Consider the following 26,601-nt stretch of genomic DNA (forward strand, 5'->3'; position numbering starts at 1 on the left):
CTTAAGTACCAATAAGGGAAATAAAAAAGCCTACACTTAGTAAATAGCTTTTTCTAAAAAAAAGGTGATTTTATTGAGTTTTAATATACAGCTTTAATATGTTAGGGTAATCATACAAGATCTCTCGTGTTCAATTTACACATTACAATACAGACGTGAGCTAAAATCTTTTGTTTTAATGTACAAAAGGAATCCAATGTTGTCCACTAGCAGCTTTGAACTTGGCAAGAAAGGTTCTAGAGACTTTAAGTGCAGTAACAACCATACAGAATACAAAATGAATACAAGGACTTTTCGCCAAGGTATATAAACATTTGAAAACAAATGGTGCCTGCTCCACAGGGCAGACAACTGGCAAATTAAAACAAGTCACTGACCAATGTTCCAGAGTAGAAGGAGCATTACCCTGTGTAACAGTTCTTACAAAATATCCTAAGAATATCTGTATCAAATAATTTGTACTGATCAGAAAAAAGGTCTGAGAAGAAACAGTAGGCAAGGAACTGAACAATCAAAAATGACATAGTAATATAAAATATTTCCATCACTATTTAAATGCCAAATTAAATCAAGCAATAGTAAAAACAAAACAGAAACAAAAACAACAACAAAGAAACAGAAAACTAAAGCTCTTCTGTTTAAAATAACAGCACTGTTTTTGCTTATTTTCAATGATTTTTTTTTTTCTTATGAACACACTATATACTTGATTATTTCTTTCATACAGAGTAATGTGTCCATTTGGTTTGGTCTGTCATTTCAGTTAAGCTGACCAGCAGTCAGCCCATCACGTCTCACCTTTGACACATATTTAATGCTTTTTTTTTCCCCTTATGTTCACTACTCTGGTGCCTCCTCTTCTCAAGTTAAATACTTTTTCTTCTTTTTCTTTATACAGTGCAGAGTATATGGGCTTAGGATATGGAGATTTTCCTCTACTCCAGTTCACTGTCTAGTTCTGAGTTCAGTGGTGTGCAGTAGTTTGGCTTGTCTGAAGGTACGTACCCTGGGAGACACAAACACTTGTACGAACCTTCTGTGTTAATGCATTTGGCGTTCTTGCAGAGAGACATCCTGTTGTTCAGCTCATTGCACTCATTCACATCTGCAAAAAGTGGACAGCAAAACACATGTACTTCAGCGTGTAGGTAAAACGCATTTATTTCCAGCATTGGCAGGAGCAGAGTGTGCTGTAGGAAGACCCTGAGAACTATGTATTCAGTTAAGATCAGGTGGTAATAGGCTAGCCCCAAAACTGTAACACACAAACATTTTGTTGGGAAGAAGTGGTAGTTACCATAGGAAATCAGTGTATTTGAAAACCTTAAATTGTTACATTACAGAGTCAGCTTAAGCAGTGACACAAAACTTTGAATAACCACTTACTGGTTTTTGATTGCATGAAAGTAGCTTTGTAAGAAGAGTGTTGCTAGTTCTTAGTATAATATCTGTATTTAAAAAGCAAGGATTTCAGGCCTTGCTGGTGCTGCCAACTAGACAGTTATAAACAGCAAATTACCTGTAGTCCATAATGTGCAGCATTTGGCCTGAAACACCCAGAGCTAAGGAGGCCAGTTTACTGTAAAGTTCTAAAGATTACAAGGCATGCAGGTAAGCTTACCACGGTATAGGTAGGAGACCAAAGCTGTCAGTTACACAGCACACTGCTAGGCAAGATTAGCATGGACACTGTCCAATACCCACACACCCTCTGTGATAGGCTTGATAGGCTCTACACTGAGAAGTGCTCAGTTGTTTTGCTTCATCTTCTCCCTGCCGCTTTATCTTTCCCCATTTTTTAATTGTATACACAGTCACTAGATGTCCTAGTTGTCTGTTGTGCAGATTGACTGATTTAAGAGTGAGAGGACAGACTGTTTATTTTCACTGTTGAAATCAGTGAGAATTAGTGTACCGTGTCCTGCCAAATGCATATCTGAATATTTGGGAGATCTAACTGCTTAAAAAACTCACTCCTAAAATTATTCTTCTGCTCTGGATCCAGACTTATTCTCTCAGTCTGGTTTTGAAAAAGCTTTGCTCTTCATGTTACAGTGTTGCATTGTTGATACAAGCTTAAGCTTCATTGCACAAGGGCGTGTCTCTTCATTTCTAGGCTCTTAACTGAACACAGCTGTCACCAGCTGAGAACAGCACCACAGTTACTTCTGCAGCCTTTGCAGTAAATCAAGATCAAATTGGCATATTTAATAGCACTTAGGTGAACATCAGTAAACCTCTTCTTCTTTTTTTTTTTTTTCCTTAGCCTCTGCTTAGGTCAAGTGACTGAATAAAGCTGACAGGTAAAAGAAGAATAAGTAATAAATATGCTGTGCTCACCAACACAAGTCATCTTGGCCATGTCCAGGTGATAACCATCAAAGCAGTCGCAGGTGTAGCCTTCCTGGACTCTCACACATCGGCCATTTTCACATCCGTTCAAAATACCACATTCCTCTGCTTGTAACTCCTCAAAACTGTTCAGAAAACCTGAGCGAAGAAAGAATTACCAACAAGTAAGTTATCTTGCTGCTGAATGTATATATACACCCAAACACACAGCGAGACTGAAATTCTCTCAGAGGTTTACTGGACTGTGAATTGACTTTGCAGAATGTAGGTCAGCTTTAGCAGAGCTACACCACCTGGAGTTGTAAATGCACTAGAAAACTACTCTGATGTTTCAAGATGAAAACTGAATGACTTAGTGAATGCTGTATTTTAAAAATTGTGTTTAAAAACCTGAGGGTTGGGGGGTTTTTTGTTTTTTTTTGTTTTTTTTGGTAAATGAAATGGTGTGCTTTGTCTATTTTTTTTTTTTAAGGATAAATCAATATTTTCTCAGTTGCACATTTTATTTTAATATTTAAGTATATCGACTTTTGTGTAAACAAAGGTAAGCAGCAGTAGTGCAGTCTGGGACAAAAGTTCTTTACAATAGTATTCTAGAAAAGTGAGGTGTACTTATGGGGGAAAATACTTAAATTCAATTGCCTTAAGTAAGAAGAAATCAGATACTGCTTTACTATTGTGGGTTTGGTTAATAACTCTTTGGCTGGTACTTCAGCAATCAGTGCCAGTACAAATACTTGTAATCTACCCGTCGTTCCATGTCATAATTCTCAATGGTGAGTAGCCAAAGGCTCCCTGTTTTATTATGAATTTATATATAAAGAGGGATATGTATTTAAAAAAAAATGACATTTTTTACACATTCAGAGATTTTCTGTAAGACTGAATTGCTCCTCTTAGTTCTGCATAAGTTTTTCAACCAAGTTTCAATTCACTGAGCTGTTTGTAACAGGACTGCAGATGGCAGCCCATCACATCAAAAGGCCTTCTAAGGAAAAAGGCTGGAGCATGTGAGACTCTGTTGGCCTACCAACATAATGAATATATAGCACAGAAGTGGAGGTGAAATTGGGGCTGGAGTGGAACAGAGTATAATACATTTCCCCATCTGTCCCATAATGTATGATTAGTGGAGTGAACGCACAAACCATCGTTTTTTGTAAAACCTGGTTACCTATTCACTGTTACAACAGTTGTAACCAATTTGCAAAGCCACCTTGCAATATAAATTTCTCTACCTTTCCCGCTGCTTGTTTTCCTGTCTTTTTCTATATACTTCATCCTATTTTGGTTCTCTTTCTTTTCTCTATTCCTGCCTTCCTCTTTCTACTCTGCACTTTCTGTGCTATCCTTCATGTATATCCTCCAACTTCAGCTATACATACCACTTTTCTGTGATGAAAATGTTGGACCTACACCAAGTGGCTGATTTTGAAAAATATACTGAGGTCTGTAAGGATTTATTTCCCTCAGGCCTTAACAGGAAGCTGGGCCAGATCCATCAACAGTCTGGATATTCCTGACGGACATCTGAGATATTGGACACAATCCCTCACACCCTGCCTGCAGCCCATTCTAGCCTGAAGGTTGTATGCATGCATGCTCTCTGATCATCCTTTCTGTAGTTTTGCTGCAGAGAGAGAACAGCTTGCATGCTCTCCCTTTCTTCCATATGAATTGTGCTGGAAAATCATGAAATACTGGCATGGAGGTATTTCTTTTCTTTTTCCTTTTTTTTTTTTTTTGTGTGTGTGTGTGTGTGTGTGTGTGTGTGTGTCTCTTTTCAACTAAATGTACTCCAAAGAACTCTGTCCCAAGCTCCAGTGGAAAATTAATTTGTGAGAAAGAAAACTGGCGCTCCTCTCTACCTTCGGCTGTAAATCTGTTGGTAAATATAAATTTAGTACATCTGGCACAGAATGCTCTACTGTATTAAAAATTAAAATTGCACTCTGGGCCCAACTGGACTCTTATACAACACTGGCTCTTGAATCAGAACACCTGACTGAAAGCTAATGTCATAGGAATAACTAAAAAATAAATAGGAGACATTACTCAGAAGCAAACAGAAGAATAAAGCAAGCTACGGGGAAATAGTCCAAGTTACAACCCTCATTTCAAGCATTTTACATAACAGAGAAACTTGCTTACGGTCTTCAACGAAGTATGGATTAGTTTCTGGAGTGTAGTGCTCCTCAAAGTCAACCAAAGCATCTTGTCCATATGGCCGCCGAGATCCTGGAACAGGAATGTTGCACAGCTGGGCATAATCCTCTGAGGGGAGAAAAAAAAGAGGATATAAAACTAATCACACTTGTAACACAGGCTGCGTTGCATTAGTCGCAGTGTAGTGTGGCTCATATTAGCTGGAAATAAACTTATCTTCCTAGAAACACCATAAATCTGCGATTCCTACAAAGCATTGTCTCTTCAAGAAGAATGTCATTAAAATGTAACGAGCCAAATGCAGACTATTAAGTCATAATAGGGATAATACCAGGGATAGATTTCAGTCCTTAACTGCACCAAAAGTTGTGTGTCATGTTCTTCTGGTCTGCTCTTGCCTTGAGCAGAAGGATACTGTGCGTCCCACTGCCAGCGGCACCCCTGATCAGAACTAGCTGTGCTTATGCTCTTTGCTGGTTTAATAAAGGCTCTCCCAGCCCTTTGTCTGCTAGCAGAAGACATCCCAAAGGAAACAAAAGAAGCTGTATTTCTGGTAGTGCCAGCCAACCTGCAGAAATCACAGAATAAAAACCCTTCCAAAATAGCATGCGCTCCTTTGCAAACCATTCTTCAAACCACAGGCTTAATTGTTACTGCTGTTCAAGGTCTGCTTGGCTGCAAACCTGACAGGGCAAGGGGAAATGTATGGGAGAAATAGCTACACTCAAATTCTGCCTCTTGAGTAAAAACATACCAAAGCAGCTCTTCATTTTAGGTGTCAGAGTCCATGTCTGAAATGCTGGTGTACAGAGTTTGATTTTTTTTTTTTTTTTTGATTTATTGTGTTCCCTCAGTTTGTCTCCAGTATTTTTAGTAAATGGTAATTTATTTGAGACTGGAAACTCTGTTAAAATCCAGTAATCCAGGTGCTCCTTTACGCTTGCTACAGACTATTTAGCATCTGTTTCTGTGAAGATTGCCTGGTGTTCTGAGAATCAGGCAGAGTAAGAACGGGAATGAAAACCACCAAAAAGAGAGGAAAAAAAGCCCTAAGTAGATACAAAATCCAAGAATTGCAGATGGTTACGGAGCCAGAAACCTCATGCTGTGTTGAACTGTCCCAGACAGCAAATAGTCGGATATATCCAGACTGCTTCCAGACAGCCCAGAGGACAGCCCCTTTTGCTGCTCAGCATTGTCTTTTGCTTTTCCTAGGTACTATCATCTCCTTCACATGGGATGGCTTCACACTGTACCAAAAGGAATAAGGTGCTCAAAAGTCTGCTTGAATTCTGTGGCCAGCAGTTCAGCTCTTGTGAATGTGAAACACTATACCGAGTGCAGAGCTTGTCATTGCATTTTGCAAAACTGCCACTGGGTTCCAGCCCACGTCTGCAGAATGCAACTTAGAAATCCTTCTAAACCTCACCACCTTCTGCTCCAAGTGCAAGGGTTTTGTCCATTTTGCTCCTTTACATTATATTTAGACACAGTAATCTCTATATCTGAACTATCCTCTTCTCCTCACCCAGGTAAAAAAGGACACTGCCCAAGAGAGATATCCCCTGGTACTCAAACAAAACAAAGCCAGCATAAAAAAGCCTCAGTATATGTTACCTACATCCCTTCACAGCTTCCCACTGAGTTACTATGATCAAACAGTTCTACCAGTTGTTACCAGAAACACCTTATTTTTAGTTCATACATGACCTGTATATACAGTTCCAGTACAGAGGCTTGCAAAGCATTTAAGTAGTCTTAACTTTACGATGTCTACATCTATAGTACCTATATAGAATGTACACGCTTGTTTTGATACATACTGTGATGACTTCAGAATTACCTATAATAACCTTTGTATACTGTATGCTCTTTTTAATTATTCAAGTAATTGTTGATTCAGCTACTAGATAAAACAAAGGAGAGCAACAGCAAGCCACCTAAGAAATCATGAGCAGAAATTCAGGACCAGTAACCAAATGCACCATGTAGTTGTATTTGCTTTTCTCCCTAGGGAAGGAAAGGGTGGACAGAGAGGAGAGCACAAAGGTTGGAAGGCCCTTAGGAGGGACATGCTATGGAAAATCTTGAAAACTGGCGTTTTGAATCAAAGTCAGTTGGAGACTTGGATGCCATTAGATTCCCTCTCTGGATGATAGAACAAGTTATTGCTAGACAGATGTGTATGTATAATTGTTGTTTTAAACTTTTCCCCTTGCTATGCTATGTTCCTACAGTTCCAATTAAAGATATATTTTGGGCCACCGCACTGCGCTGGTCACAATTTCCCAGGGAAGCAAATTAAAACAAAGTGCTATAAGATACTTTGGTGAAGACATGTGAATTGAATAGTGCACAGAAAGCTGCAGCAAGTGTACAAATGAGTGAACAGCATGATGCTGCCCTGGGGAGATGGCCAGAGGAGGATGACATCATGAAGGCAGGAGGGAGGCAGAGAACAAGGAGGAATCTGTATCAACCTCTGAATTACAAAAACATTTTAGCTGTCATAGAAATTAATGCTCGCTTTCAAAATAATCTTTCATATAAAATGATGAAAAAAGTGTTTTCTATAATCACAGTCAATGCTAGAACTTTTTTCACATGGATTCATTTTCTCTGCTAGCTCATCTCCTGGCTGCGATCAGCAATAATAATACAACTACAGTTACAGGGGAAAAGGGCAATGTTTTTAATAGGAGTTAATCTGTGTTGCCTCATACCTTTCTCTGTTTTTCTCACAACATTCAAATGAAGCATTGAGACAGCTTATTGTGTAACGTGGGAGAGCTATTATAAAAGGAAGCTGATTTATGCTTCCAAAATCATAAAGGACATTTTCTAAGGCAGATGCATGCACATAAAACAAATACGTTATGGGATTACAGCTAGATGCTCATGCATACTGGCACAGATGTTAGCCATAATTGGTGGTGAAAGCTAGGCTGACAAGATGACAGAACATAAAAGGATGGATTGACCGCTTTGAGATTCTTGTTAGCACAAGTGCAGCTGCACATCTAATTTGCATAAAGTTGTAACTGCACAAGCCTGTGCGGGCTTTACTTGCACCTGGAGTCATAGAAATACTAAACTCTCTAGTCAGAAAAAACATTCCCTATTCCATGCATCTAAGACAAAATACTATATTAAAAAAGCGTTTCTTGACATAACTGTGATTGAACCACAGCCAGTCCTCCCTCCTGCCTGTAAAGCAAGCTTTATTTCTCTTCCAGCTTCTTAGAACTGTCATCATTGCACAAACTAAAAAGCAGCCAAGGCTATCAACACCATGGCAATCCTTTCATATTATTTAAAAATGCAACAGATTGACTATGGAAGACATTACTGGAGGGAAGGACAAAGCCAACAAAACATGTATTACATGTAATGAATGTACCTTCCCAATCAGAGCTTCTGGACATCAGTCTGAATAGGCTGAGTTTCTGCTGTCTCAGGAGATTGCATCACTTGTGAACTAAAGCTGAAAATATTTCTGTAGTACCTTTAGACTATGCTGTTTGACAATTCAGATAATTTTATCAACATCTTTCATAAACAGGTGCTGAGGTTTGTGGTAGACTGCATTCATATATATGCTACAACTCTTGGTACTCAAGAAAACTTGAAGGATACTAGGACTTTTGATGACATAACATGCCTTTGCTTGAAGAAACTCTAAATGAAATTGCCGAGGAAAACTCTCAGATATAAAGCTCTGGTTAAAATTGAAGGAAGTACCAACCTCATGATATTAAAATCTTCCTTATGATCCTCATCTGAGGCTGCTCATATTTCCTAAAACAAGCTTTTCTCCTATTGCTTGTGGTAGATTGTTAAAAGTCAGAGTGTTTCTGCCACAGCTTTGCAAGTGGCCTTCTGACTCCTTGCTGACTTACACGGATGCTTGGAGTATGAGGTTCCATGAGCAAAACCCTTCCAAAGTTATTCTGCTACACTTCAGAAAAAACATTGAAAATCATTGACAGAAATGAAAGCAGCCAAAAATCTGCACAACTGAGCATAAGACTTTAAATATTCAAGACCAAATCACCGCTATTTTCTGTGCCCCAAAGGTAATTCATTTGTCCAGGATCCTTACCAGAAAGGAGGCAGGCACAATGCCACCCTAAATGGAAAGATGAACAGTGATCTCCAGAAATCAATCCAGTGCCTCCCTGCTGATCTTTACTATCTTGAAAGAGTACAAATGGAAACTCATCATTTATACACATTGGTATCCCTTGTACTTCAAGATCTTCATGAGTGACACTAGCCAGAACTCAGAGGGAACAACATGTTCTCATAATATGGAAGCTCAGCCCAGAACTAACTCAGAATGTTTACAAAGGATACACAAAGTTCCTTGCCACAAAAATGCAATCCAAATAATCTGTTCTGCCAGAAGCGTGTAGGTATCTCCATGGTCTACACCTGAGTTAGTCATCCAGTGCTCCTTCTTAGTCCACTGAAAGACTTTTATGACACCATCTCATCCTGAAGTAGATGTCTAGAATAGGTCAGACAAATCTAACCGTCAGGGTGCTTATTTCTTTTTCCTGGTGGAATGGGAAGCTGGTAGGGCTGAAACACATGCAGGTTTTCTGTATAAAAAGCATGAAATTGGCCAAGAGGAATCCTACATTCTACATAACACTCCAGATGAGTCATGTTAGCCACTGTCCTCAGTAGTTCTCTCAGTAGTCTGGGCTTCGCCCATACTACAGTGGAGATAAAGAGGAACTTTAAGTGCAGCACAAGTCTTCAGCAGTTCCTGATAACACAAAACGCAGAGAATTGTAGGATAGTTTGAGTTGGAAGGGACCTTAAAGCCAACTAGTTCCAGCCTCCCTGCCATGGACATAGGCACTTCCTATTAGGAAAGTATAAACTCCTGTAAAATCTAGTGACTGGAGTTTCCATTGCTACTTCTGTAGATCTTCTAAACTGTCATGATTTTGTGATTTTTGGTATTTGGTATTCCACATCATAACATCATGTGGGGCACTGGGAGTTTAACTGTTAATGCTCAAGTTCTGGGTACCTGCCTGGAAGAGAAAAACAACTACATTCCCCAGGGGACTTTGCAGTCACAGAGAAGAGATATAACTCCTGGCAAGGTCACCTGATGCGCTCTTCTTCGTCTGCTCTTCTTCGTCAGCTCTTCTCCTGTCTCCCTGCTGCTCAACTGGACTGCGCATCTCACCTCAGCGTTATGGTGAGGTCTATCCACCTTTCAAACATTCTCTCTCTCATCATGTTTGATTTATTAGCTTCAATTCTAATTATATTGTATTATGGTGTGTTATCTTGCATTCTGATACTATATTTAGTAAATTAGTTTGTTTCTCCTCAGATCGTTGCCGCTGTTTTTAATTATTTTGGGGTGCCCTGTTCCCCTTTTCCAGAGGCGCGGATCCGTGGGTCCCTCCGCCCCACTAGTCATGGAACTGGGCCGAACCAGCCTGTAAACCGTTGACATAAACATAAAATGGTTCCAGTTAAAATGCATAGCCACAAACTATCAGAGTAAAACACTGAAAAAGTGCGAGTTTAAACAGGTAAGAAGACTGAAAAATGGAACAGTAGTATTCTCTACAGTTGCACGAATGTTCTAATGACATTATCATAGTAGTCAGACCACCAAGTTATATACGCAATATATTTTGCTATAGATACAGAAATGTATCCTCATCCTCAGTAAATAGTTATTAAAATGTCTGTAAGAAATGCAAAGTCCCAGTCCTACTACCTTTTCCCATATTAGAACTTCTCTTGGTGGCTACTTACATATAGGAAGAGAAGACATCCCCCTTAACAGGCTGGCATTTCTTTAGTTCAGGGACACTAACTCCACCTTTCTAGCATCCTAAGCTGCTTACTGAAGCAAAGGAGGTACTGCACTGCAAAAAACAAAGTCCTAGGCAGGTTTCTGAAAAGCATTTTACAAATATAAAAGCAGACAGTCTCCTTAAATTAAACACTGACTCTGACTCACTTCCTTACTCAACATTTTCTAACTTCTGTCCCCTCCCTTCGAACTTACTGTACCGTGAAACAACACACCTTGCCTAACATTCATTTCCATCCCATAAGGGTCTCACAGGAGCTTCTGGAGTCTCAGCAGATTTTTAATACGGGTGTTACATGTTCAGGTTAGCATGAGATATCTACGGCCTAATTCTGGATTCCAGATTTTTTTCAGTCTTGGCCTATTTCTCTGTTTTCTGGCATGGATACTTTGACCCAGCTGTTAAACTCATCGGAGTCTGTCCTGATGCCAATTACTAGAGCATGCATTCCATATGGAAATTGTTGGGTCTTCACAACACTAACAGTAAATTGAGTGAAGCAGCAGAACATCTGAAGGCAGGTTAGCTGACAGGTTTTTAAGGAAAGGATGCTTTACTTTTGTTATCTAAAACAAAAATATTCACTTTTGCAAACTTCATCAATCTGTCAATTATTAGAGATTGCAAATGATATTTAAAACTTCAAATGGGTTTTTAAGAAACTCAAAGGTTTCTTGACGACAATAACTGAAAGTTCTTTGGGCAAGTACAGCTTAAGATTGCAGTAATTCCAGGAAAAGAACCAGAACTTTTACGTTTTCAAAACTTTTCAACCTTGGTATTGGATGCAAACAGTGGAAGTCTTTTTCTGTAATATAATGATATCATAAGATTGTAATGTTAGAAGCAATGTAATTGGAATCAATCTGTCCTTGCTTCCTTCTTTTAATGACAAGAAGGCCTACCCTGCAAAATTGTTAATGCAAATAAGATGCATTCAATCACATCACTATATTTGATGTTTGCACTATTTTTGTCGGGAATTTGAATTAGTATTTTTAGTTTATTCCTTGGTGGTGCCTTCAAAATACTTACTAGCCTTACCTCTGGTAATATGTTGCAGCTCAGCTGCAATGCATAAACTATTGCTAGTTCTTTTTGTTTCAGTCTCCAGATACATAGCGTCATTTTCAGCGGTAATTGTTTGATCAAGCACCAGAAGGTAGGAGAATCAGTAGTTTTCAAGAATATGAGCAACTACATAAATTCCATGCTGATGAATGGATGGATTTCTTTTTCATTTATGTGGATCAACTCTTTATCTCCCCACTGTTTCTATGCTGGATCTTATTCAAACAGGACATTTAAATCTTGTAATGAAAAATTCAAGTGCTTTCAGAAAAGGCTGGGACACAATATGCATTTGTTTTAAAAGGTGCTTAACATTTTATCACTCATAACTGTAGCCCTGTATTTCCTTCTAGCTGCAACATCCAGATCTTCGGGCATAAGATAATTAAAATAATTATGATATTTATGTCCTTAACTATAAATCTTAAATATCTTATATAGGCAGAGTATAGATAACATAAGAAAAAATGATCTAGTTATCTAATCCATTTCATGGTGAAAGTCTTTCAGTGATAATGCCTCCCCACAATTGTTTTCCACGTATCACCATTCTTCAGAATGCCCCTAACTTGGAAAATAAGTGAACACCTTCAGTAGTAAATTTGGCCAACACAGTACACAGTTATTTAAAAATGGAGAAATTCCAGGTTCCCCAGCCAGGACCTGAACCTGTGACCCGCTGGCCCAGAGGTGTGAAAGCACTCTCTTGAGCCAATGATATCACTTTAAGCGCTACAAACTGAAGACATGTCAAATGAATCATTTATTCAGTTCAGTCAGCTTCAAATTTTTCTTGGTAAATGTTCCTGAAAACAGAGAAAGGTTTCCAGGTTTGTGTGTGTGCACATGCACATGTGCAAGGACACATGAGCATGTACCACCTACACTAAGGAATGCTGTTTTTTCTGACATACTAAAGATTCAGTATGCTTTTGTTCTTTCTAACTCTCTATATTCGAATCCAATTTAAATAGTTTGAGATCGAAGTATGCCTTGTACTTTCATTTAAGGCAGATATTTTGCAGTGCTCTTCAGCTTTGAGGATCATCCAAGTGACTTTTGGCATCTTGTTATCCATTGTGATTCTTCATATCATTTCTTTAAAGAACTACTCATGTCCTTTCTAGTTAGTTGGGATCTGCATCCCACTGTTGTCACAGGGTAGCTGCTCCAGAATCCTGTGGATTCTGGATGGATTAAAACCAATCTAATTTCAAGTCTAAATATGTTCAAACTGAACTTGTTCACTCATTATCTTACATGGATACCATTATTTAAAAGCTAGTGGGACTTCTCTATGATGTTGATATAGCAGAGAGCCTTACCATTTACAACCCTTATTCTGCATTTAAGTTTGGCTTTTTCATCTACCCTTTTAAGATGGGTTCTCCATTCCCTGACCATCGTGGTAATTCTGTTCTTTTTCAGGTTTTCTCTACTTTATTCTGCCCTGTCTTTCCATCTGAGGAGCGCCAGGTCAACGCAACAATTCTCACCATGAATTATTGCCGTGTTTTTTTCTTTCATTCCATTTCAATTGTTATTCTAGCTGATGTAGTAATTTCATTCCTGTACGTGTCCAGTTAATGTCATGCTGTTTTTCTTCTTCAGTTGCCTGAAGAAGAGTGAGCATTAACCAGTAGTTACTCTGGCCAACACCAAAGTCAGATTTTTTTTTTTAATTGCTGTACTTCCAAAGCAAACTCAAACACAGGAAGATATATATGAACAGTTCAAGGAACTTGCAAATGAATTCTAAAAAGATAAAACCCAAGCGGACAAGAACACAGCTCCATTAGTTCTTTGATAACCTTTTCTGTGTACTTTGAACCATGTTACTGAAAGACACTTTGTAAGAAAGTCACATCCAAACTAGGCCCTTCAATAGTTTTTATGAGAGAAGTTACACTGATTGCATACAAGTTATTATGGTACCAGATTCCATAATACCAGGGTTGTTAAAGGTACTGATGTATCACCTCATGTGCTGACATACAACTCTGTTGCTTCCATGGGTCTCTTCTCCATTCTTCAACTCACAGAAAATGTCTGGATCAATAACAACATATCTCTACATCTGTTTAGTTTTTGTATTCACCACAAGACATAGTTTCTTGTATCTTGGAACAATGTCTAATTTCTAAACACTAAACCAAAATGTAGTCATAAAAAAATATGACCTGTTAGTCAGTTTGGGCTTTAAAACACTCTTTAACATCCTTGGAAATCCTTTAGTCCTTACTCATACTTCATTTCCCTTAGCTATCTTAAATTGCTTCTCTAAACATTTCACGATAGCCAAGCATGTAACCATATAACAACAATTTCTTTGATTTAGTGATTTGAAAGCACTATTTAGCAGACCCTTATCAAGCAAACATCTATTTGTAGCTAGCCTGGCAGAACATCACGCTGAAAATATATCTGTATGTGTAATACCTGCAACAAAAATTGGAAAAATTTATGTAGCCTTATGAGTATTAGCATGTGTATGCACATGAACTGTGTGTATCTTTTCAGAGGTAGTTTTTAATTTCTCTTTCATGGTAAGGAATTCTGCTACTCTTAAGATGCCCTCCTATTTTCACCAGGGTCCTATTCTGCCAGTCGCTGAGAGATTCACCCAAAAGAAGCGGGTCCAATAAGTGCCAAAAAATAAAAGCAATACGTTTTCAAAATCTGGACAGTAATGACTTCCTCTTATTTAGGGAGAACAATTTCCATTAGCTTTTGAAGGCTTATGGGTTTTTTGTTCATTATTAGGCCAGACATAGATGCAAGAGATTAAACATGTCAGAATTTGTTCCAAGAATGGAAACGTTCATTTCCTTACCTGATTCTTTCATCGGACACAAGGCGCACTGCATGCCCCAGGCTTCACCATACAAGCAACAGCACTCAGTGTATGTAGTCTGCTTTCCAACCAGAGGTCGACTACAAACAAAATCGTCACTTAGATGCTGCCAGCAAAGATCCTGGTAGACCTCAGTTTCTTCAGTTTGTTCTGATGGAGAAGACAGTATTACATCATATTTGCAGCATTGTTATTTAAAAAATAGATACTGGCATAATGCAGAGTTTTGTAAATACACACTAGAGATTAACCTAATTTTACTGCTTGTGAATCCATGACAAGACAGATTTTACTAAATACAAATTTAAGCATTTTTAAATGCTTAGTGACTCATCCCTTGAGATTTTGATTTTTCAATGGCATTATTTGACACAAAATACACAAAAATTAAAATTTCTGAAGGAAATAACCATTCATTAATGATAATAATTATTAATAGTTAGTTCTAGGACTAGAGGGAATGGTATCAAGTTGTGCCAAGGAGATTCAGATTGGTTGTTAGGAAAAATTTCTTCTCTGAAAGAGTGGTCAGGCACTGGAACGGGCTGCCTAGGGAGGTGGTGGAGTCACCATCCCTGGAAGTGTTCAGGAAAAATTTAATGTTGTAATAAGGGACAGGGTTTAATAGAAAATACTGGTGGTAGGTGGACAGTTGGACTACATGATCTTGGAGGAATATTGCTGAATGCTTAGCACTGACTCAGCTTTGCTCTCATGGAAGTTTGCACAGATCTAAAAAAAAAAAAAGCAGTGTTGGGACAGTGGTGAATATTTGGGGAATTACTGGAATGAACTTTAATAAGGGTTATTTTGCTTTTCTTACATGACTAGCAAAATGGCATCAGAAGGAACTGTTACTGTTAGGACAGCTGAACGACAATTTTGCATGGGCTCAGCAGCAGACTGATAAATTCTTGGAAGAGTCCCATTAACTAAACAAACTGCTTTGGACTAATGAAATCCCATCAGCTGAAAATAGTTAGAGGCTGGGAGAATGTTGGGGGTGGGGGATGAGGGGAAGTATTGTTTATCTGCTCTCTTCTGGTCCCTAATAATCCACTTACAGCTATTGTTAGAGACGGAATACTGCTGTGAACTACTGTCACATTCTTATGAACATTAACAAAACATGTATTTTTGTTAGAGCTGGAATATTTCAGAGGCATACTAGTTCTTACAAAATTCTCAGCAGCAACAATTATTTCCTAGTCCTAGCAATCTGAAAACTGTTTATCAGAGAGAGAAGAACAGAAAACTTTATCTACTTGGAAAGTAAAAACCACAGCACAATTGTTTTGTAAAAACATCTGAAAGGTTTTGATTTTGTTCCAACACAGAACAAAATATAAGAGTTGTCATAAACCAAAATCATGCAAATATTAACTGCATTTTTACATGATACAGCCACAAGATGCAGTAGTGCGCAGGTACGTATACAACAAAAACCTACAGTGTGTTCTACAAGTGTAAAGATCTAGGTAGATACCCTGGAACTTGCCAGAACATGCAGTGAAGAGCAACTTTGGTTATCTGCAACCAGCTCCAAATTCTGCTGGTACAAAGGAACCAGCGTGTGCTGTCCTCTGCAGCAGGGAGGACAGTGCCAGTAGTGATACAAGGCTTGAGTGCTTTGTGCTGGGTGAAAAGGTCATTGCTGTATTAGCCTCAGTATTGAATGATGGAACACCCTTTTGGGCCCTTTTCTCTTCAAATCCTAGATGAAAGCAAAGAACAATCCTGCTTTTTGTTTGTTTAACTCGAGACTGAACCGTAGGAATGCTGTTGTTCTTTCACAGTTCCAGGCAAGAGGATGACTACATTGCTCCTCAAAAATACCAATTCTGTAATTCTGCACAACTAAACCAGGCACTTGGTCTGTATATCCACATTTCCTTTCACAGAAGCACCTTAGGAAAATTTATTGAGAGTTACAGGGACCAGAGGTCTGGATTATGGTTATGCAATGCCAATACTAAAAAAACACTGTAATATTTCTTTAAAAGTTGAGCATGGCGTAGACTAAGCTGTACAGACTGAATAATGCTCTGGATTTTTGAAACATTTCTAAGAATCTCAGAATAGCTGACATCTTTTTCAGAAATCAGTGTCTACTGAAATCAAAAGAACATGAAAAAAAATTATTTAAATAGCATCACTGCAGCTCACAGCTTGAAAATGTGAGCCTGATGCAACCTCAAATACTAATCAATTGAAAGCACAGATATAATTTAAGCTGTTTTCTTCTGTATCTTGTTATTCCTGGTTTTATTCCACTGGTAGAAGCTCACAGTCATTCATTCTGAATTAGAGTGGACTAACTCCAGAGTTAGCCTACAGCCAAATCCCAGTCTCACAGATCCTGCAAGCAAGATGCACCTCTTTACGTACAAAGCTGTAAGAGACCAATGCAGAGCTGGTGAATCAGTGGAAAACTCCCCAGCTCAAGCCTACTTTTAATTGATACTTTCAGCAGTCTCCTGTCTAACATGGCAAGGTAGAGCCCTGTGGAGTCCTACATCATGTTGCTTTCTGGATAAACATGTGATGAACTAAGCAATGCCCTCTAAAATCCTCTTGGGAAAAAAAAGAGCAGGCTCATCCAAGCATGACCCATACTAAGCTTACTCTGGTCTGTAGCCATGTCAGCACCACCTTATAGAGGTGTACTCACTCTAGGAATATATATAATGGATCATACCACTTGAATCTGCTGGTCTGATGCATCGCTTTTCTGTTGCGTCCAAAACCATTGGGTGTGTACAGAAACAGTTGTAAGATCCTTCTGTGTTAATGCACTGGCCATCAATACAGCTGTTTGGGTCCTGACATTCATCCGTGTCTTTAAAATGGAAGGAAATGTATCAAGGAAAGCCAGCACAAAGCAGTTGCATCGTGTTAATCAGTGTTTATATTTTCTTACATTAGGAGCAGATTTCCCTGCATGTCTTCTGTTAAGTACTGAAATCCTGCCTGTGCCCGTAAAAAAGAACAGACAGATGAGCAGGATGCTGATCTCTAATCCTCAGATACCAGGAAGCATCTGGATGAGGAGGCTTGCTGAGGTAGGAGTGCCAGGCATACCCTGCATCCAGCACAGCTGCAGCTGGTTCGCAAGTTCCTATCCCTGTGGGATAGTACTAGCAGGCATTAGAGGTGGGCATACTCTCTGAGACTCTTCATGAGCTCATCAGAAGGAAGGATTAACTTATCTGGCCACAATGTTTCTTAGTTTGGGTTGGAGAAGAAAAGCAGAAATTTAGCCCAAAGGGAAGAACAGGCCTTACTTAAAAGATTTTTACATTACCTTAAATTAGCAAAGAAAAACAAAAACAAAACCAACGAAACTTTGTAAAGAAACAATCTTAGAAACCCAAGGTGAAAGGCACTCTGATTGTGGTTGCAAAAATTACTTCCTTTCATTATGCTATTCTGCACATTTTACAAAGTTATTTGCTTACAAAATAAAAACCAGGGTCACACTAATTTTTAGCTGAATACCAGAACCAAAGGAGTACAAAATTCTGCGGACTAAACTGAGCTTCAGTGACCTGAACTGTAATTTCACATTGCATATTAACTCCTTGTGGAAAATAATCTGTCCTTAAAAACAAACAAAAAACCCATACCTCTGTTGATTTATTATACTAAAACCAGCATGCTTAACAAATGTATGGTGGGCTTCACTATACTGACTTCAAGTGTTTGCCCCATGTGCAAAGAGCAGAAAGCTAAATACTAGCTGGTGCAGTAAAGCAGCAGTGTGTGTTTATAGGGAGGGAGCAACCTCCAGTCACTGTGCTGCCTGGATAAGGGCTGGTAGCAGCTCTAAACTACACTCAAGGGAGCACAAGGAGCTGTTTTGGAGATGCAAACTCTCAGGAGCAATTTGCTAAGAAAGGAAGCAAATAAAGTAAACTCTGCTCTGCATGCCATTACCATGTCAGCCAAAATTGCTGCCCAGCCAAGCAGAAGGGAAAAGAAATGACCCAGAGTCTCTGAAAAAGCTGCTACTACAGGAGTTTGGAGGCCCTGTGTACCTCTCCCCTTACTGGGAGTACTACAGTTCTGATGGGAATTCAGCTGTTTGAGTCTGCTTGTTTTGCCCATCTGCATACCATTACAGTGACAGGACCACTTTAAATAAACTTACCAAAGCACTGGAGCTTAACAGGGTCATAGTATGTGCCTTGTTTGCAGTAGCACTCGTAACCTGGCTGTGTATTCAAACAGAAGCCATTTTTACAGATTTCTTGTCCAAAGAGCTGGCATTCATCAGCATCTGAAAAGAAAACATTAAAGGCTGCATTATCATAATTATTACAAGGCCACACAGAAGAGCAGAATGGAATAAAGCCTGTACTCGTCTGTTCAAGTAAAGTGCACTTTAAACAGTGGGGCCTAGCAACACAGATATTCATAGAAAAAAATAAATCTGATACAGAAGAGTTAATGGTTTGCAGATAGCCAAAATAGAAAAGAGAAAACTTGTGCACTATAACTTTCTCTTGTCAGAGTAACTCTTATGGCACATACACACGGTAGACGAACTGCACAGAGTAAAACCTGTGACACTGGGAGAGCCTGCAGCTCCTCTATCTAGTCTTCAGGCAAACAAAACAGACTCAATATGGCCAGGCCTATGCTTTTCAATATAATCTGTTTTACACAAGGGATTCTCACCATGAAGTCCAATCAAATCACATCATCTTACTACAGAACTAACTAAGCAGTTATGCTTATTGACTTTTGTTGCTGCTCTCTTTCTGTCCCCGCAGTTTGACAGCTGCTGTGTGTAGCAGAGAATCCTCCTATCGGCACTGTTAGTGATTTCAATATTTAAACGTATCAAAAACTTCACTGGAGACTTCCTCCCCCATAGAAATAATTGTGTCTGTTGCAAAATGCAGTGCTGCAGCTCCTAGAGCCACCAAGTGACAAAGAGAATCCATCACACTTTCAGATGAGGCTAAATGTTTTCAGGGAGGTTTCCCATCAGACATATGCCAGCTCATACGTACCATTTCGCAGTTGTACACATTTTTTGTTCCCAGCTGTGTATTTATGTATTTGTTAGTGTTGGAATTCCATTCACTTTTTTTTTCCAACTCTCTTTCATTTGCTCAACCTATCTGCTAGACTGCTAAAGCACTCTGTTGAAGCTAGGTTGGTATAAAAACAGCAATAACAAGCACACTGTACAGTAGGTGATTTTCTCTCAATACCAGTTGTCTCAATCCACTGTCTTCTATAGATTTACTCCCCATTTACACTAGGGCAATATATACTTCAGCCTCAAACTGTCATTTCCAGTCGTACATCAGTTTTAAAGGCAAATTATTCAAATACTTTTCCAGAGGAACTGAAAGAACAATAAACCTATTTATTTTTACAGTTACTCTTCCAGCCCCTCTAAGTGGCTTCAAACATTAAGTATGTTAAGTTGGACTGTTTAGCAGCAATGCAAAGATTAATAAGAAATATTATTTAGCTGGATGTCTGTACATGTATTTCTTTTTGCTGTGGAACAGAGGTATGTGTCTGTCTGGGGAAAACTGGGAGAACCTGGCTGAGCATATTCACTTCTGACAGATAATTTCAAATGAAACAGGAGCTTTTCCTATATGGAAAAGTTTGCTGACAAGAGCAACAGAAACACAAGTTAGAGTAACAGAGCAATATCACATTATTAAAAGGACTTGTCCATTTATTGTCTGTCCTCTGTGCCGTTCCTAAGGTTATTAAGAAATAAACTTATAAAAACAGAAGGAGTCTCATTATGGCAAGGAGTTGTTGAGGATATTTCCAGATGAAATATTTCCGTCCTCCAGTACTCATGGCAGCTAGAGATGTTACCAACCCTGAGGCAGCACAACAAAACCAATGCAGATTTGGTTTGAGACCTGGACATCGTGTGCACACACTGTGTCCAAAGTCTACAGAAATCTCTTTACAGATAAATAACATGCTGAAACAATCCTCAAATAAACATACCCTCACAGAACGTTAGGTGCTTTGAGAGAAGCTCTGTAACAGTATCCTGACTTGTCTAGATGGAAACTGTCAGCCTAGCCATCTCATGTCATCAGTCATAGGTCTGGAGTGATCCCATGACACCTTTTTCTTTACTCACTCTAAATTGGTCAACAACGAGACAACTCTAGAGAGTGAAGATCTTACACGAGAGCCCAGTTTAAATGCCCAAATGAGTTTGAATGAATCTGGGTATTAGTGCCTCACAACTTTCAGTATCTTTTCCACGTCCCTGTGAAGTAAAGTACAGCATGTTCCTCAATTTGTGAAAAGCAAGGAAAGGTACAAATAAATACTTCATGAGGACAACACTGAAAGATAGAAGGAGAGCAGAGAATGGAACTATTCACTAACTGGATAGGAAAGATGACCTATCAGTATCCTGGTCATTGAGGAAGGACAGTTAAAAAAATGTACAGATAACAATCATATGAAGAAAACCTTTCACCATCAGTTTTTGTCATCTCTCAGATTTAAGACTGCCAGAGCAGGGATTTAGCTAGAAGCAATTCTGGCCAATGTTTAACCACCATGTGACAGTATGCCTCTATTAATATTAGCTCTTTTAAAAATATCCAGTTTTACTGCATTTTTATGTGATGGGAACACATAGTAATTTCTACATAAATTCTTGATTTGTAAAACAGTGATTCTAATAGGAAAAAATATATACAATTTATATACTTTTTAAAGATACTGCAGTTACTGCATAACTCAAACACCATATATTGATTTCATTTTAGCTAACTAATACAGTGCATGACGCCATATGATGAGGAAAACTGATTTCAGAAATATGAGTGACAACTTTTCAAACAGGAATTTCCCTGATTTCACTCTTCTTTTAGTGATGTCAACTCCCTCTTGGCCACACCCACAGGCTCAGATTTCTGTCACTCACATCCTCTACAGTCTATTGTTCAGGAATAATTTCATGAAGTTCTGTAATGAAAATGTCATTGCTGCACTCCTGTCAGTTTTTATATTCACTCTTTCTTCTAAGTCTGATTTTAACACTTCCTCCCAGCTGCCCACGCATTTATCTACACAGTTAAGGTTGCTTTGCATTTTGTATATAAATGACTATTTGAGGTTTACAGTCTTGGCATCTAGTCTTACGATATATAGCACTTAATATAAAATAAACTGGAATATTACAGAGACCATATAATTGATATTCTATCTGTCAAATGATGATTTTCAGCACTGTTCCATATCACAAGCAGTTTTTGTCACCTACTAAAATTTGAATATGTTTACATTGCTAGCTCACATTTCTAGTCAATCAACTACCAGAAACTCTGAAGTAATTGATACAAGTCAGTACTGACCTTTGTAATTCTCAGCAAGAAGCCCATAAGATGATTCTTCAGAGGGAATGAAGCCTTTCCCTTCAGGACACAAATCAGTGAATTCAGCTACGAGAGAGGGAAAAAACAAAAATTATGCTGTCCAGAAAAACCTACTTGCATATACTTGTTACATACATGTTTCAGGATAGTCTGAGAAATCTGAGGCAACCTTTTGCCTTATACACATCTATCAGGCCATCATGCACACCTTCAGCTAAATGGGTGATACTAATTCTACAGCTCAACTTTTTACTGCTCTCAGCACTACTGGCAGAGGAGGCTTTGAAAAACTAGGATACTAAGCTAGGATACCCAGCTATCACAGAGCTGAATGTAAACTCATTTATCTAGCTTCTTGTCCAAAAAATATAGTCTTCACTGGATTACATGGTGCACTGCTGTTATAACAATGCCAGTAGCAAAATTATTGTAATTAAAGTGAGTTTTGGCCTTTCTGAGCTACATTGCAAGCTGCAGTGTAGACACATCCCAACTGAGATAAAACCCTCTGTGCATATACTTCAGTGAAAACAATAATTAACTGCAACAGGAGAACATTGTATGGGTAACAGAGGATAATTGTTTAAAGTGTCTTGGAGACCGTACAGATTCAAGTAAACCTATCCAAGAAGAGTGTTTACCTAATGTGCTTCATTACAGTTTCACTGATCTTAAACTACAGTTAAAACAGGAACTAAACAAGATGATGCATATGAGTAGAAACTAATCTTTAATATAAAAAAGTTTATGCATGCTCTCTTTTAACGTGATTTTTTCCAGATGGTTCTGAATTTCAGCCATCACTGTTTATATTTCAAGTATTGTTTTCAGTATTTGTGATGAGTATCATATGGCTATGTTTTCCTAATTTAATATTTAAAGGTTACACGATAGTCTGCAGACGGCATATTAGCTGTATTGATCAGTAAGTAGGAAAATGAAAAACTAACATCATAATATATATCAGTAATTCATAGTGATGTAGAAACAACATTATGAAGAATAACTACAGACTCAAAAACATGTGATGCTTACCTTTGTTTTCCAGCTTGTGGAAAAAAATCTAACTAAAATGATGTCATTGCATCTATACCTTCTGTGAGAATCCATTTTTGTTTAAGATCTATTGGAGATAATGCTGCCTGGTAACATTTTATCCCTAGGTTAACTGTGGCAAAGCAAATGGATTAAGACCAGATATGAATTATTCCTATTGACTTTTCCTCTACAGAAATCTCCCCTGAAAAAATCATGGTGATATTCTACAGAATATGGAATCGAATGTGAAAGCTTTCTCTGACAGCAAAGCATACTAAAGTTAACAAAAATACAGTGTTTCAAAAATTTACGCGTGGATGGACAGCTTCATCTTACCAGTTCCAAAGACAGGGCATGGGAAGATTTCACAGTTATCACCCCAGCCAGCACCCAAAGTACAGCAGCATTCTTGTTTGGTTACATTGGACGCGAGCACATTGTCACAGAAGTTAGCATCGTTCAGATTGTAGTAGCACTCCTTCTTCCCATCTTCATGTTGATCAGGCTCTATTGGCAATTCTAAAAGTGAAGAGAACATCTGTGTAAGATGACATGTGAAATAAATAGATTTGTTAGATTTGTTTTACAGGAGAGTCACGTGAGTCACAGTTCAGAAGTCACCGCAGTGAAGAATAGTGTTGCCTGACTGAGAAGAAAATAGTTAGGTACTAATTCTGTTTTCACCTTTTTGTTCTTGGAAAGAACAATGGGAGTTCATAACTGTTCTTTATCAGACCCATTCTTCAAGTTGGCCAAAAATGGAATTTGTTATACATGCATTTCCTTCACTTTCAAGTGATGCACAAACTACCCGCTGTCACGGCTAACTATCTAGCTATCATGCCCAATGTGGTGCTTTTCATGTATGAACCTTGATGCCCTTCACAGACATGAGCAAACATTACACAACCTCATTTTACAAATAAAGAAGCTGAGGCACAAACTGGAAAGGACTGATTCTCCAAAGAATGAACATTTCCTTTTGATTTTACTGGGGAAAAAAAGCACAGTCCATACTTGAAAACAAAGCCCTTCATGATTTTGGCAAAAGTAACTGTGCAACTCTGCAGTAAGCAGAGAAATATAATGCAGATGTCGAGTTGACTGACTCTGCATTTTACTTTAAAATAGGCTTTACAGGCATCCAGCCAAGAAATAGTATTTTCTGCCCTTTGCAGTTGAGTGGGTCCTCTCCTGCTATATATACATAAGGACTTGAGGAAAAACACTCCTTCCCATAGATCCAATAAAAGACATTAACAGTCAAAGACTTTTAAAAGCAAGGCACTCCTTAAGTACGCAAAGGAGTGAGTTTGAAAGAAATACATAGTTTAAGCTTCTACATTTTCAGAATCCTGTCCATCTAACCTTGCACTTACATAACAATTCTCTTCAAGAGCTCAGTAACAGAAACTATCGCATAAAATTGTTAATCGCACTTGATCAATATGACAAACTTTTCGTGTGCCATCCGTAAGGTAACTGAGTCGCTCACATTTATTAATCAAAACAAAAACTTTGTTCTGGAGTTTCAGATAAGCCTTGAGGTGATTTGTTCATTCCCTTTTCTTCTTGGGAAATGCCTCATGCCTAGCACTTAGATTAGGAATACTGAAATTCATAAAAACACACTACAAATAATTGCATATTGACTGATTTTCCACTGTTTGTTTCATCTGTTTCTTCTCAGTCTGTTGCACAATACGCCAAGCAGCAGAGAACTGTCAAGTAACGTGTCCAGGTGGAAATTAAAACTCAAGAAGATACTCAAGCTGCCAGTGTACAAACTCACTGTGTAGCTGGGAGAACCACGTTCACTTGACCACTGTTTCTGTTTGCCCCTCCCTCTGGCCATCTCACAGAGGCAATGCTCAGCTTCTTTGCACAAGTTACAGAATGCATCTTTTTTCTTGTCCCCCTCACATAAAAAGGAATGGCTGTGAGGTGGGAGCTCAAAGGCAGTGATTGCCCAAGAGATGCTGAATGAACTCCAGCTGAATACCTAAAACCTGTCCTGCCTTCCTGTATTCATTTTGCAAGCAGGTGAGACGAGGCAGCTTTACTGAGCACGCAAATAATAGATTCATTTTCAAAAAAGCAATAAGGACTGACTGTTACTGCACTCTAATAGTATGAACGTGTGTAATAGTTCTTTTGGCTTCTCATTCCAAACAGACAATTGGATTTATTTCTATTTTCCTCAGAAAAACGCTTGTGTCTGTTTTTGGAGATTGAGGAGCTGGCAGACTCCTCTACTTAAATGTAGTACAATGTTGCCACCTACAAGGCAAATTTTCCTTTGCTCCTTTGCCAGTATAACTAAGTTGTACATTAAAGGAAACACCCAGCTGAGTGCTTATTTCATCTTTGTTAGTTTAGTCTGTGGTCTCCCCTCATCAGATAATTACAATTTTCCATAATGTGCTGAATTTCATAAAGTACGGTGGTTTTGTGGTATCAGCTGTTGTCCAATAGGAACCAAGTTAAGACTATCGTGTGTCACAGAAACTAGGGAACTAAATCTGTTATTCCAAGGTGAGAGAGCAGTACTTGAGCTACCAAATTATACATTTTCTTTGGCCGTCTGCCATCTGTCTAACTGAATCAAAGCCAAACGCTTTTAGCAGGAGAAAATGCATGGCACTTTTCATGCTGTTTACCAGAGAAAGAACACCAGAAGCTGCCCCAAGAGGAAGGGGAGACAATCTCATGGTGTGATTGTTTATTCCCATTTTACATACGATGTGTTGGTTTTTCCTCCCATTATCTGTTCAGCAGCTGAAAGGTCTGTTGTTTACACAGCTGTGTCTGAGGGTTAGTCAAGCAGGCTTCATGAATGTTTGGAAAGCAAATGAGACACAAATTTTATTATTGTTGTTTTTTTAAATCAAGATGAGTCTACGTCTATAAGCTTATAATTTCTTTCATACACTATTAACCATTTAGTAAACAGGTTGTTTTTGAAAGTGGTTTCAGTAACTATTTGAACCAAATACGATAGGAAATGGACTTGCTATTTCGTACTGTTGCTTGTTTTGCATTTTTTGCTGTTGCTAGAAAATGTAAAATATCCCTCTATCTAAGGCACTCAGGTAAAGTAATTTTATCAGGTTGACACAACTGTTAAATTAACAGCCTGGAAGACAGAATCTATCTGCTGCTAGATGCAGCATGAAGTATTTATCAGAAATAGATTTAAAGATCTTAATGTAACTTTGATCTAACAATATGCTTCAGTTCGCGACCAATGCAAAAATGTGCATTAGCATTACAGGATTCAGTGGGTAATCAGGACATTAGCATGTGATCAGACTGTAGCATACACATTTATTTATCTAGGTAATGGTCTGAGGCAAAGCCTTAAAATAAATTTACCTGATGAGATCTTTTCTACCTCATACCTGTCTCTTAATTACACGCAGAATCAGTGATGTAGTTGTTAAAGTGAAAATGTGTGATTCGTTACAAATTCATGACTTCTAAAACCTCAGCAAAGACTCGAGTGTCTGAGCACGAGTAACACATTTTCTGAGCTCCTTTTTCAGAAATAAAGTAAAAATATATTGGTATGTGCCTACACTCAAGGTGTAATCTTACAGATTTCTCAACTGGCTCCGCATGTGGCAATCTACCGCCTCATGCATGTGCGCAGTGTATTACAGACACAGGCACACACACAGTTCAGGAAGTAGTAGAAGTGATGCATGTTTACAAACAGTATCTGAGACCACGTCTTCATAGATGACAGAAACTCACATTGTGCTATAGCTCAACCACCTCCCTGGGGAGCCTATTCCAGTGCTTAGCAACCCTTTCTGTAAAGAAGTTTTTCCTGATATTCGCCTAAACTCACCCTGGCGCAACTTAAGGCCATTTCCCCTCATCT

The 26,601-nt window shown here is 38.6% G+C and overlaps 1 protein-coding gene across 7 annotated transcripts in view; it reads right to left on the reverse strand.

The window, feature by feature from the left end:
• Positions 1–56: 56 nt before the first annotated feature.
• Positions 57–26,601, reverse strand: part of LTBP1 (latent transforming growth factor beta binding protein 1) — a 187,540-nt gene continuing 160,995 nt past the window's right edge. For 6 of the 7 annotated variants that reach the window (XM_090135253.1, XM_031593368.2, XM_031593361.2 and 3 more), the window contains 8 exons: positions 23,052–23,234; positions 21,657–21,743; positions 18,446–18,574; positions 16,994–17,134; positions 14,275–14,445; positions 4,504–4,626; positions 2,341–2,490; positions 57–1,105 (listed from right to left, as the gene is read on the reverse strand). In XM_090135253.1, the coding sequence (XP_089991379.1) occupies positions 936–1,105; positions 2,341–2,490; positions 4,504–4,626; positions 14,275–14,445; positions 16,994–17,134; positions 18,446–18,574; positions 21,657–21,743; positions 23,052–23,234 (1,154 nt within the window). In that variant the 3' untranslated portion in view covers positions 57–935. The remainder of the gene's footprint in view (positions 1,106–2,340; positions 2,491–4,503; positions 4,627–14,274; positions 14,446–16,993; positions 17,135–18,445; positions 18,575–21,656; positions 21,744–23,051; positions 23,235–26,601) is intronic. The other variant, XM_031593374.2, reaches the window with a different exon arrangement.

Source organism: Phasianus colchicus, chromosome 2 (assembly GCF_987193195.1).
Source record: "Phasianus colchicus chromosome 2, bPhaCol1.hap1.1, whole genome shotgun sequence".
NCBI lineage: Eukaryota > Metazoa > Chordata > Aves > Galliformes > Phasianidae > Phasianus > Phasianus colchicus.